We start from the raw sequence: 13,452 nt of genomic DNA, 5'->3' as shown, positions 1-13,452 counted from the left end.
TATTTCACCAGAAAACCTTAACATTATGTTTTTGTTATTTCTCTTGCAGCAGGTTTTTGTATCTCTGCAGTTCACCTTTTCCTGCTAGTGTTAGTCTAACAATTACTAGAAGCCTGATTCTGGGGCAGGGGCAAAATGACTCCATCAGTACTTCCTCGATTCACCTGGAATGGTTTACCAACTGCAGTGAACAGATTCACTGGACTCCCTGAACACGAGCTGTGACAGTGGGGTGGGTGTGGTGCCTGGCAGCATCTGGCTGGAGTTTTCTTTGTCTTCTACTCCATAGTTAATATGTATAGGAGTTAACTTAAGCATCCAGGGCAGCTCAGAGTCCTGGAAATACTGATTCTCAACAAGCTGATGAAAGGCATTGAAGTGGCAGTGTATCATCCTAGAACCTTCACGACTCCATTCCTTATGCCACCTTGCTGATGTCAACTGAAACGAAACAGTTGAGTTGTATGGAGCGTATACCTGTTTCTAAAACATGGAAACAGAATACTTGAGCATGTTATGGGATTATTGGCAGATATTATCAAAACACCAGCACAGCCTTTGTGCAGACCTTTTGTTGCGATGGGGATTTGCCTTCTGTACTATGTGTGAAACAATTTAGCAATGAACCTGTTGAACTTACCATTTAGGCAGTGTTTTTTAAAAAGTAGACTGGCAATGATTTGAATGGATGAATAATGTGTGATGAGGATTCTCTTTGTTCTGCAGTTGCTACCAGCTCTGGGTGTATTAATACAACACAGTGATACAAATGTAAGTATTTAGAAAATTCATCCTGCGTTTGCAAACCCTGACACTCGCCTCTGCAGTTGCTTGTCTTAACCACTATTTGTTATCTCAGATTCTAGTTGACACGGTCTGGGCTCTCTCCTATTTAACGGACGGAGGAAATGAGCAGATCCAGATGGTGATAGACTCAGGTGTAGTGCCTCATCTAATTCCACTTCTCAGCTGCCAAGAGGTAAAAGTTCAGGTAAGCTCCAAAAAATTAAACTATCAAGGCTTCCCATCGGCTAGAGTGATGAATCATTGCGATTAGATCTTTATACAGACAGGTACAGTGATGGCCAGTGAGATTAGTGCTTTTTACAGATTTGTACAGTGATAGCCATGAGGTTAGTGCTTTGTACAGACTAGTGCAGTGATGGCAATAAGAAATAGGAGCAGGAGTAGGACATTCAGCTCCTTGGGCCTGCTCCACCATTCAATAAGATCATGCCTGATCTAATTGTGACCTTAACTGCACTTTCCTGTCTGGCCCCTCCATAACCTTTAACTCCCTTGTAGAGCAAAAATCTGTCTAACTCGGCTTTGAATATATTCAATGACCGACTCGATGCTCTCTGGGATGGTTTTGGTCCCTGGATGCGGGGCATGTCCAGTGATGAGATGCTAAGTAAATTGGGCTTATATTTTCTGGAGTTTAGAAGAATGAGAGGCGATCTCATTGAAACCCAGAAGATTCTGAAGGGGTTTGATACGTTAGACGCTGAGAGATTGTTTCTGCTGGTTGGGGAATCTAAAACATGGGGCACAGTCTCAGAATAAGGGGCTGATCATTTAGGACTGAGATGAGGAGAAATTTCTTCACTAAGAGGGTTGTCAACCTTTGGAATTCTTTACTCCAGAGGGTTGTGGATGCTCCATCGTTGGATACATTTAAGGCTGTGTCTCTCGGGGAATTAAGGGATATGGGGAGCGGGCAGGAAAATGGAGTTGAAGCCCAAGATCACCCATGATTATATTGAATGGCAGAGCAGGCTCCATGGGTCTACACCTGTTCCAATTTCTTTTGTTCTTATAGTGAATTCCAACAATTAATGACCTGCTGGGAGAAGAAATTCTCCTCATCATTGTTTTAAATGTGAGACCTCTTATTTTAAAACTGTGCCCCATAGTTTTAGATCCCCCCCCACAAGGAGAAACATCCTCTCAGCATCTACCCTTTCAAGCCCCCTCAGAATCTTATATGTTTCAATAAGACCACCTCTTATTCTTCTAAATACCAATGAGTAAAGGCCCAAACTGCTCAACCTTTCTTTGTACGATGACCCCTTCATCCCAGGAATCAACCTCGTGAACCTTATCTGAACTGATAATCCAATGCAAGAATATCCCTTCCTAAGTAAGGAGACTAAAACTATATGCACAGCTTGAGGTGCAGCCTCACCAGTGCAGCAAGACTTCTCTATTTTTACACCCCATCCCCCTTGCAAAAATGGCTAAAGTTCCATTTGCCTTCCTAGTTACTTGCTGCACCTGCGTGCGAACATTTTATGACACCCAGATCCCTCTGTAATGCAGCATTCTGCAGTCTGTCTCCATTTAAATATTCTGCTTTTCTATACTTGCTGCCAAAGCGGGCAACCTCACACTTTCCCACATTACACTTGATTTGCTAAATTTTTGTCAACTCATTAACTTATCTATTTCCCTTTGCTGACCAGCAAGAGGGAAAAACTTGCTTGACCTCATCCTCACCAGTCTACCTGTTGCAGATGCATCTGTTAATGACAGTATAGGTAGGAGTGACCACTGCATAGTCCCACCTTCACATTGAGGATACCCTCCATCACGTTGTGTGGCACGAGCACCGTGCTAAATGGGATAGATTTCAAACCGATGTAGCAACTCAAGTCTGGGCATGCATCAGGTGCTGTGGGCCATCAGCAGCACCAGAGTTATATACAACCACAATCTCTAACTGCATGGCATGGCATATCTCCCACTCTGCCATTACCACCAAGCTGGGGGATCAACCTTGGTTCATTGAAGAGTGCAGGAGGGCATGCCAGGAGCAACACCAGGCATACCTAAAAATGAGGTGCCAATTGAAGCTTCAACACAGGACAGCTTGCATGCCAAACATTGGAAGCAGCAAGTGATAGACAGAGCTAAGCAATCCCATGGCCAACAAATCAGATCTAAGCTCTGCAGCCCTGACACATCCAGTCATGAATGATGGTGGACAATTAAACAACTCACTGGAAAAGGAGGCTCCACAAATATCCCCATTCTCACTGATGGGGAGCCCAGCACATCAGTGCAAAAGACACGGCTGAGGGCACTAGATATTGCAAAGGTTACAGGTTCTGACAACATTCCAGCAATATTACTGAAGACTTGTGCTCCAGAACTAGCCGTGCCCCCAGCCATGCTGTTCCAGTACAGCTACAACACTGGCATCTACCCGGCTATGTGGAAAATTGCCCAGGTATGTCCAGTACACAAAAAAAAAGGACAAATCCAACCCAGCCAATTACCGCCCCATCAGTCTACTCTCAATTATCAGAAAAGTGATGGAAAGTGTTATCGAAGTGCTATCAAGCGGCATTTACTCAGCAATAACCTGCTCACTGACGCTCAGTTTGGGTTCTGCCAGGGCCACTCAGCTCCTGACCCCATTACAGCCTTGGTTCAAATATGAACAAAAGAGCTGAACTCCCGAGGTGAGGTGAGTGTGACTGCCCTTGACATCAAGGCAGCATTTGACCAAGTGTGGCATCAAGGAGTCCTAGCAAAACTGGTGTTAATGGGAATCAGGGGGAAAACTCTCCACTGGTTGGAGTCATATCTAGCACAAAGGAACATGGTTGTGGTTGTTGGAGGTCAATCATTTTGGTCCCAGGACCTCACTGCAAGAGTTCCTCAGGGTAGTGTCCTAGGCCCAACCATCTTCAACTGCTTCATCAATGATCTTCCTTCCATCATAAGGTCAGAAGTGGGGATGTTCGCTGATGATTGCACAATGTTCAGCACCATTCGAGACTCCTCAGATACTGAAGCAGTCCATGTCCAAATGCAGAAAGACCTGGACAATATCCAGGCTTGGGCTGATAAGTGGCAAGTAACATTCCACCAAGGCCACTCAGCTCTTGACCTCATTATAGCCTTGGTTCAAATATGGACAAAAGAGCTGAACACCCGAGGTGAGGTGAGGTGAGAGTGCCAGGCAAGTGCCAGGGACTTTTGTCCCTTGACGTTCAGTGGCATTAACCATCGCTGAATCCCCCACTATCAACATCCTGGGGGTTACCATTGACCAGAAACTGAACTGGACTAGCCATATAAATACTGTGGCTACAAGAGCAGGTCAGAGGCTAGGAATCCTGTGACGAGTAACTCACCTCTTGACTCCCCAAAGCCTGTCCACCATCCACAAGGCACAAGTCAGGAGTGTGATGGAATACTTCCCATTTGCCTGGATGAGTGCAGCTCCCACAACACTCAAGAAGCTTGACACCATCCAGGACAAAGCAGCCCGCTTGATTGACACCACATCCACAAACATTCACTCCCTCCACCACCGACGCACAGTAGCAGCAGTGTGTACCATCTACAAGATGCACTGCAGGAATTCACCAAGATTCCTTCAACAGCACCTTCCAAACCTGTGACCACTAACATCTAGAAGGACAGGGGCAACAAATAAATGGGAGCCCCACCACCTGGAAGTTCCCCTCCAAGTCACACACCATCCTGACTTGGAAATATATCGCCGTTCCTTCACTGTCGCTGGGTCAAAATCCTGGAACTCCCTTCCTAACAGCATTGTGGGTGTACCTACACCACATGGACTGCCAAGGTTCAAGAAGGCAGCTCATTACCACTTTCTCAAGGGCAACTAGAGATGGGCAATAAATGCTGACCTAGCAAAATTCACTTTTTAAAATTGGCTGCATTATATAGAAACAAAGCAATCTTAAAATAGTTACAGTATTGAATGAGACCATTTGGCCCAATAGATCTATGCCAGCACTCAGCTGCACTCACTCCCCTGACCCTTTCCTGTATCCCTGCAAATGTTTTCCATTCACTTGCTTATCTAGTTCCTTTTTCAAAGCCTCGATTGTATCTGCCTTCTCCACACTCTCAGGCAATGCATTCCAGATCCTAACCACTCGCTGCATAAGGAAGTTTTCTCTCATGTCGCTGTTGCTTCTTTTGCCACCCACCCTAAACCAGTGTCTGAAGATTCTCGACTCTTCTGCCAGTGCTTGTCCGCCCATTCCACCACCTTGTCTATTACTTCTTGAAGTTTATTACTATCCTCTCACAACTCACAATGCTTCCAAGTTTTGTGTCATGTGCAAGTTTTGAAATTGTCTCTTGCGCACCGAAGTCTAGGTCATTAACAAATGTCAGGCAAAGGGTCCCAATACTGATCTCTGGAAAAGCACAACATATCCCTTCTTCCAGTCCAACAAAGCAACCATTTTCCTCGACTGTTTGTTTCCTGTCACTCAGCCAATTCTGAATCTGTGCTGCCACGGTCCCTTTTATTACATGGGCTTCAACTTTGATGAGCCCAACTTTAATGTGGCACTTTGTCAAATGTCTTTTGGAAGTTTATGTACACCTCGCCAACTCTCTGCCTCATCAAAGAAACTCAAGTAGATTAAACACAATTTGCCTTTAACGAATCTGTGTTGGCTTTCCTTAATTAATCCACATTTTCCAAGTAATGGTTAAGTTTTTTGTCCTGAATTATCATTTCTAAAGCTTCCCCATCAAGGTTAAACTGACTGGCCTGTAGCTGCTGGGCTTATCCTTGCATCCTATTTTGAACAAGGGTGCAACATTTGCAATTCTCCAGCCCTCTGGCATCACCTGTGTATCTAAGAAGGACTGGAAAATTATGGCCAGTGCCTTCACAATTACCATCCTTACTTTCTGCACTATCCTTGGATGCATCTCATCTGGTCCTGGTGCCTTATCAACTTTAAGTACTGCCTGCCTATCCAAACCTCCTCTTTATCAATTTTAGCCCATATGCAGTAAATGTTGGCTGATGAAGTCATATTAGCTGATTACAACAGAGATAAAGGCTGGCTTCTTCCAATAAAATTGTATTTTTGGTGCATAAAACTCCACCAAGAGCTTGTCTCACCTGTTTTCTCTTTTATACATTCAAATGGGTACTAGGCTAGTTAACTGATAATTACCACTTAAACTCCTTGTGAGTTAACTGTTTCCTTCCCCAACATTGGTCTCTTGGCATGTGAGAAAGTTCAGTATTAGACGTAATGAATGTGTCATGTAACCTTGATTGAGCTGTTGTGGTCAGCGAAGGCTGCACTGTTGAGGCTTTTAACCTTAGAGACTGAATACAAAATGGACCTCTTGCTCTGATCCCTGAATAATGGCACATTCTCACATGGCCTTCGGAGAAAGGACAGATAAAAAGGAGCAGGAAGCAAATTTTCTCCTCTTAGAGATTAGTGGGGATCTTAGAATGTGGATTAGAAAGAGTAATCCAAATACCTTCGACTCGTGACATTAATCACATCTGGGCATTCTGGTGACAGAAGAGGTACCTTTTTTTTTACATTTATGGACATTTCTATATATTAACATAGCTAATATAAAAGGAAACTCAAAAATCTTCTACTGGTGTGTAAACACTCAGCAGGTAGTAAGAGATGGATTGAGTCCCATTAGGGACAAAGAGGGTGATATATGCTTAGAGACACAGGGCAAGGCTAGAATACTTAATGAGTACTTTGCTTATTTACTGAGGAAGAGAATGCTGACAAAATATCGATAGAAACGGAAATGGTAGAAGTAATGGATGGAGTGCAAATTGATAGGCAGGATGTACTGGAAAGGCTGACTATGCTTACAGTCACCTGGTCCGGATGGCTTGCACCCAGGTTGTTAAAGGAAGTAGCGTTGAAGATAGTGGAAGGGCTCGTCATAATCTTCCAATCTTCCCTAGATACGGGGGAGGTACCAGAGGATTGGACAGTGACAAATATAACATCCTTATTCAAGAAAAGGTGTGAGGACAGTCCTTGTAACTACAGGCCAGTCAGTTTAACAGGTGGGTAAGATTTTAGAAACAATAATCAGGAAAAAAAAATCAATAGGCACTTAGAGAGGTTTGAGTTAGTTAAGGAGATCCAGCATGGATTTGTAAAAGGCAGATCATGCTTGACTAATCTAATGGAATTTTTTGATGAAATAACTGAAGTTTGATGAATTTTATGAAAATGTTTGACGTAGAGGCTGGTTAACTAAATTGAGGCTCATGGATTCGGAGGATCAGTGTTAGTTTGAATTTAAAAATTGGCTTAAGGACAGAAAACAGCGAGTTGTGATCAGTGATTGTTTTTCAGACTGGAGGATGGTAGATGGATGTTTCCCCAAGGGTCAGTGCTAGGACCACTGCTATATATGACTTGGATATTGGAATACAGAGTAGAATTTCAAAATTTACCAATGGTACCAAACTTGGAGGAGTGGCCAACAGTGAGGATGGTATGAACCGACTGCAACAGGACATACGTAGCAGAATGGGCAGAGAAGTGGCAGATGGAGTTTAATATAGAAATGTGTGACGTGATGCATTTTGGCAGAAGAGACAGGGAGAGGCAATAGAGACTTAATGGCACAGTGCTAAAGACTGTGCAGGGGCAGAGGGACCTGGAGGTGTAAATGCATTGAACTTTAAAGGTTGTAGGACATATTGAGAGAGCGGTTAGCAAAGCATATGGGATCTTGGGCTTCATAAATAGAGGCATTGAGTATAAAAGCTGGAAAGTTAGGCTGAACATTTATAAAGCTCTGATTAGGTCCTAACTAGAGAATTCCATCCAGTTCTGTTCACCACACTTTAGGATATGAGGGTACTTGAGCAGGTGCAGAAGAGATTTACTTGAATGGTTCCAGGGATGAGGGATTTTAGTAACAAAGTTAGGTTGGGGAAGCCGGGCTGTTCTCCTTCAAACAAAGGAGATTGAGGGGAGATTTGATAGAGGTGTAAAAAAATGACAGGTTTGGATAAGGTAGACAAAGAAAAGCAGTTTCCATTTGCTGATACCGCAAGGACTAGCGGCCACACGTTTAAGGTTTTGCGCAAGAGATGGAGTGAGAATGTGAGGAGGAACTTTTTACACAGTGAGTGGTAATGACCTAGAACTCACTGCCTACGATGGTGATGGAGGTGGAGACGATCAATTATTTCAAAAGGGCACTTGCAGGAAATAAACTTGCAGGTGGATGGGACTGACGGGGTTGCTGTACTGAGAGCTGGCATGTTCTCAGTGAGCCGAACAGCCTCCAGTGCCATAAATGACCCTGACTGCAGTAAAATTTGTAATATTTATTTAGTCAAGAGTGAAACTGTGGCCTTCGCCAAGGCTTCCAATAACACTGAGATCACGAAGACGCTTGATCTGCTGATAGCCGATGTATTGGCTTTGATGCCCAGAACAATTTGATGTGTGTGATATGTTTACTCCCATTTCTTACACAGACAGCTGCCCTGAGAGCTGTGGGGAATATTGTAACTGGCACTGATGAGCAGACGCAAATCATCTTGAACTGTGACGTCCTCTCCCACTTCCCAAACCTACTCAGCCACCCAAAGGAGAAGATCAACAAGGTAAGTTTATTTTGTAGATACACTGATTGCCCACACTGCCCTCACCCGGGGCCCACCCTCACCCCATCCCCCCCAGGCCCCACCCTCACCCCATCCACCCCAGGCCCTACCCTCACCCAATACTCCCCGGGCCCCACCCTCACCCCATCCCCCCCGGGCCCCACTCTCACCCCGTCCCCCCCGGGCCCCACCCTCACCCCGGGCCCCGCCCTCACCCCATCCCCCCCGGGCCCCCCCCCCCCCCCCCCTCACCCCATCCCCCCCGGGCCCCACCCTCAACCCATTCCCCTGGGCCCGGCCCTCACCCCTTCCCCCCCCCCGGGCCCCACCTTCACCCCTTCCCACCCTCCCCTCGGGCCCCGGCCCCGCCCCATCCCCATCCCCATCCCCGGGGACCTGCCCGCACTGCTCCCACCCCCCCCCCAGCTCGGCCAGCCTGGATGCTCACATTGCCTGGCCCTTTGGCTGGTGATTCTATGGTAGGGAGCATCACAGCAGAGCCTGATCCAATTCTCATCGATTATTCAGACTTAATATTTTCCAGCTCGGAGTTTCTGGATTAGGAGCAGGAACTGGGGCAGGTTTTTCTCTCTCCATTTCTCTGAAGCTATTTGAACCGCCCTGATGTTATCCTGGCTGAAACTGCCTCACTCAGCTCAGAGTCAGCACTAAATATTTGATTAAAAGTTTGTTTTGCATTAAACAAAGGCAAAGTAAGCCTTTCAATTTCTGATTTTTTAAATTTAATATCTTTAAGTTGTTCTTGCACTATTGAGCAATATTTGGTGTAATGTGATCCAAATCTTACAGACTATAAACTGTTGTAATGTTGTGTGCAGGAAGCAGTGTGGTTCCTCTCAAATGTCACTGCTGGAAACCAGCAGCAAGTGCAATCAGTCATAGACGCTGGGCTCATTCCCATGATCGTCCATCATCTCACCAAAGTAAGTACACTTGCTGCTCTTTTCACTGTAAACCTGCACCACTATACTTATTTTTAAACTAAACATTTAGAATCTTTGGTATTAAGGTTTCTGCATTAGGGGGCTGTTACCCTGCAAGTACTAGCTTGAAAAGCACCTACATAGTGACGTGACCAGCAGTACTCAGTATACTATCACTCCATGGTCAAGCAAACAGTCTTCTGCTCATACATGCCCACAGGCAAGACCCTCAGCTCTGAGGGAGCACTGGGCTGTTGGAGGGGCAGCACTGAGGGAATGTCGCACTATCAGAGGGTCTGTACTGAAGGAGCACTACGCTGTCGGTGGATCAGTACTGGAGCAACACAACACTGTCGGGCAGTACTGAGAGAGTGCTGCACTGCCAGAGGGTCAGTACTATCACTAGGGCAGTGCTGAGGGAGCACTGCAATATCGGAGAGGCAGTAGTTATTGGGTGGGGTCATAGTAAGGGAAAAAGTAATGCAGTCTACATCAGGGTTACTGTGCATGTACGTGAATGCACAAAGTGGCAAATAAGATTGGGGAGTTACAGGTGCAGATTGCTATGTAGAAATATGATATTGTGGCTTTAACAGAGACCTGGCTCAAAGAAGGGCAGAACTGGGTGTTAAATATTCCTGGATACAAGGTGTATCCAGGAAGAAAATGGGGAGGGGTGGCAGGATTGATAAAGGAGAACATTGCGGTGCTGGAGAAGGAGGATGACCCACAGGGATCAAGGACAGAATCTGTTTGGGTAGAGGTAAGGAACAAAAAGGGTTTGTTTGATGTAGTCTACAGGACACCAACTAGTGGGAAGGATGTAGAAGAACAAACTTGCAAGGAAATTACAGAAAAGTGCAAAATTCATAGAGTACTTATAGTGGGGGACTTTATTCACTTGAATATAGACTGGGATACTGTAAAGGGCAGAGAGGGGGGCAAGAGTTCCTAGAGTGTGTTCAGGAGAATTTTCTACAGCAGTATGTGACAGTCCAATGAGTAAGGAAGCACTGCTAGACCTGGTTCTTGGGAATGAGGTGGGCCAAGTGAATCAAGTGTCAGTGGGAGAACATTTAGGGGAGAGTGATCATTGTATCATAAGGTTTCGGTTGGCTATGGAAAAGGACAAAGAACAATCCAGAGTAAGAATAATTAACTAGGGGAAAGCCAGCTTCAATGGGGCAAGAGCAGATCTGGGTGAAATAAATTGGAGCCAAAGGTTGACAGGAAAAACAGTAGCTGAACAGTGGGCCACTTTCAAAGAAGGCACAGTCAAGGTATATTCCCTGGAAAGGGAAAGGCAGGGCCAACAAATCCATAGCTCCCTGGATGACTAAAGAGATAGAAATTAAGATGAAGAAGAAAAATTATGCTTCTGACAGATGTCAGATAGAAAATACAATTGAAAATCAGGCTGAATAACAAGGTTCAGAGGGGATTTTTAAAAATTCATTCATGGGATGTGGGTGTCACTGGCTAGGCCAGCATTTATTGCCCATCCCTAATTGCCCTTGAGAAACTGATAAGCTTGCTAGGCCATTTCAGAGGACAGTTAAGAGTCAACCACATTGCTATGGGTCTGGAGGCTTTACGGATTGAGCTTAGAAATAAAAAAGGGGCAGCCACACTACTGGGTGTATACTACAGACCCCCAAATAGTGAAAGGGAGATAGAAGAACAAATATGTAGGCAAGTTTCTGCTTGTAAGGACAAGAGGACAATAATAGTAGGGGACTTCAACTATCCTAATGTCAACTGGGATTCAAACAATATAAGGGGCACTGAAGGAGAAAAATTCATGCAGTGTGTCCAAGAAAACTTTTTCAACCAATTAGTGACAAACCCAACGAGAGGAGATGCAATTCTAGACCTAGTCTTGGGGAACGAAGACGGGCAAGTGGGTGAAGTGACAGTTGGCGACCATATCAGGGACAGTGATCACAATTCAGTTAGATTTAGCATTACCATGGAAAAGAACAGAGATAAGGCAGGAGTAAAAGTCTTGAACTGGGGGAAGGCAAATTTTGCAGAAATGAGAAGGGACTTGGCTGAGGTGGACTGGACAGCACTGCTGGAGGATAAAACAGTGGAAAACCAGTGGGAAGCACTAAAAAGTGAGATCCTAATGGTACAAAGTAGATATGTCCCCTACAAAAATAAGAGTGGTACTGCCAAATCTAGACACCCCCCCCCTCCTGGGTTGTCTAGAGGAATACAGGGGAAGATCAAACAGAAAAAGAAAACGTACGATAGGCACAAAGAAATAAGCACTGCAGATAGCCTAGATGAATATAGGAAGTGCAGGGATGAAGTAAAAAAGGAAATAAGTAAATCAAAGAGAGGGCATGAAAAAAGATTAGCAAGTAAAGTTAAAGATAACCCAAGTATGTTTTACCAATACATTAATGCTAAAAGGTTAGTTAAGGAAAAAGTGGGACCTATCAGAGATGAAGATGGAAACTTGTGTGTAGATGCAGAGGCTGTGGGAAGGGTTTTGAATGAATATTTTGTCTCCGTGTTTACAAAGGAAAGGGAGGATGTAGATATAGTAGTCCAGGAGGATATCTCGCAGTGATGTTGGACGGGATAGTCATAAAGAGAGAGGAAGTACTTGAAGGGTTGAAATCCTTGAAAGTTGATAAGTCACCAGGGCCAGATGGATTGTTTCCGAGGCTGCTAAAGGAAGTCAGGGAGGAGATAGCAGATGCTTTGAGGATGATTTTCCAATCTTTACTAGATACAGGGGAGGTACCGGAGGACTGGAGAAATGCAAACGCAGTTCCATTGTTTAAAAAGGGATCAAAGGAAATGCCAAATAATTATAGGCCACTTAGTCTTACATCGGTGGTGAGCAAATTAGTAGAATCAATCCTGAGAGATAGGATTAACTACCGTGTGGAAAGGCATGAACTAGTCAGGGATGGTCAGCATGGATTTGTTAAAGGAAGGTCTTGCCTCACAAATTTGATTGAATTCTTTGAGGAAGTGACAAGAAGGATTGAAGGTAGTGCAGTGGATGTTGTGTACATGGATCTAAGCAAGGCGTTTGACAAGGTCCCACATGGCAGATTGGTCAGGAAAGTAAAAGCTCATGGGATTCAGGGTAATGTGGCAAACTGGATAAAAGGTTGGCTTTGTAATAGGAAACAAAGGGTATAATGGTTGATGGATGCCCTTGCGCATGGAAAGTTCTTTCAAGTGGTATTCCACAGGGCTCGGTGTTGGGACCCTTGCTGTTTGTGTTATATATTAACGATTTGGACGTGAACGTGGGGGGCACGATTGGGAAATTTGCAGATGACACAAAGATTGGCCGAGTAGTGGATAGTGTAGAGGATAGCCATAATCTCCAAAACGATATAGATGGGTTGGTGGAGTGGGCGGTAAAGTGGCAGATGGATTTTAACATAGAGAAGTGTGAAGTCATACATTTAGGGAGGTCAAACAGTTACAGGGATTACACAATAAATGGGAATATATTAAGAGGGGTAGATGAAGTGAGAGATCTTGGCGTACAAGTACACAGGTCCCTGAAGGCAGCAGTCCAAGTAGACAAGGCTGTAAAAAAGTAATATGGAATGCTCTCCTTCATTGGCAGAGGTATAGAATATAAAAGTAAGGATATAATGTTGGAATTGTATAAAACACTGGTGAGGCCACAACTGGAGTATTGTGTGCAGTTCTGGTCACCACATTACAGGAAGGACGTAATAGCTCTGGAGAGAGTGCAGAGGAGGTTTACAAGAATGTTGCCAGGGTTAGAAATGTGTAGCTACGAGGAGAGATTGGATAGGTTGGGGTTGTTTTCCTTAGAACAAAGAAGGCTGAGAGGTGACTTTGATTGAGGTGTACAAAATTATGAGGGGAATAGATAAGAGTGGATAGGATAAAGTTGTTTCCCTTGGTGGAGAATTCTAGAACCAGGGGACATAGATTCAAGATAAGTGGCAGAAGGTGTAGGGGGGACATGAGGAAGAACTGTTTTATGCAGAGGGTAGTGGGTGTCTGGAATTCGCTGCCCAAGTTGGTATTAGAGGCAGAAACTCTTAAATTCTTTTAAAAAGTACCTGGATCTGCACCTTAAGTGCTGTAAACTGCAAG

At 44.6% G+C, this 13,452-nt stretch overlaps 1 protein-coding gene across 2 annotated transcripts in view; it reads left to right on the top strand.

Moving 5' to 3' along the window:
- LOC144684026 (importin subunit alpha-4-like) overlaps nucleotides 1-13,452 on the top strand; it is an 82,879-nt gene that overhangs the window by 49,705 nt on the left and 19,722 nt on the right. For both annotated transcript variants that reach the window (XM_078547734.1, XM_078547735.1), the window contains 4 exons: nucleotides 727-771; nucleotides 860-991; nucleotides 8,276-8,404; nucleotides 9,244-9,348. In XM_078547734.1, the coding sequence (XP_078403860.1) occupies nucleotides 727-771; nucleotides 860-991; nucleotides 8,276-8,404; nucleotides 9,244-9,348 (411 nt within the window). The remainder of the gene's footprint in view (nucleotides 1-726; nucleotides 772-859; nucleotides 992-8,275; nucleotides 8,405-9,243; nucleotides 9,349-13,452) is intronic.

Source organism: Cetorhinus maximus, chromosome 8 (assembly GCF_964194155.1).
Source record: "Cetorhinus maximus chromosome 8, sCetMax3.hap1.1, whole genome shotgun sequence".
In the NCBI taxonomy this organism is placed as follows: Eukaryota; Metazoa; Chordata; class Chondrichthyes; order Lamniformes; family Cetorhinidae; genus Cetorhinus; species Cetorhinus maximus.
The sequence above is the reverse complement of the archived record's forward strand: the minus strand, read 5'-3'. Positions and strand labels throughout refer to the sequence as shown.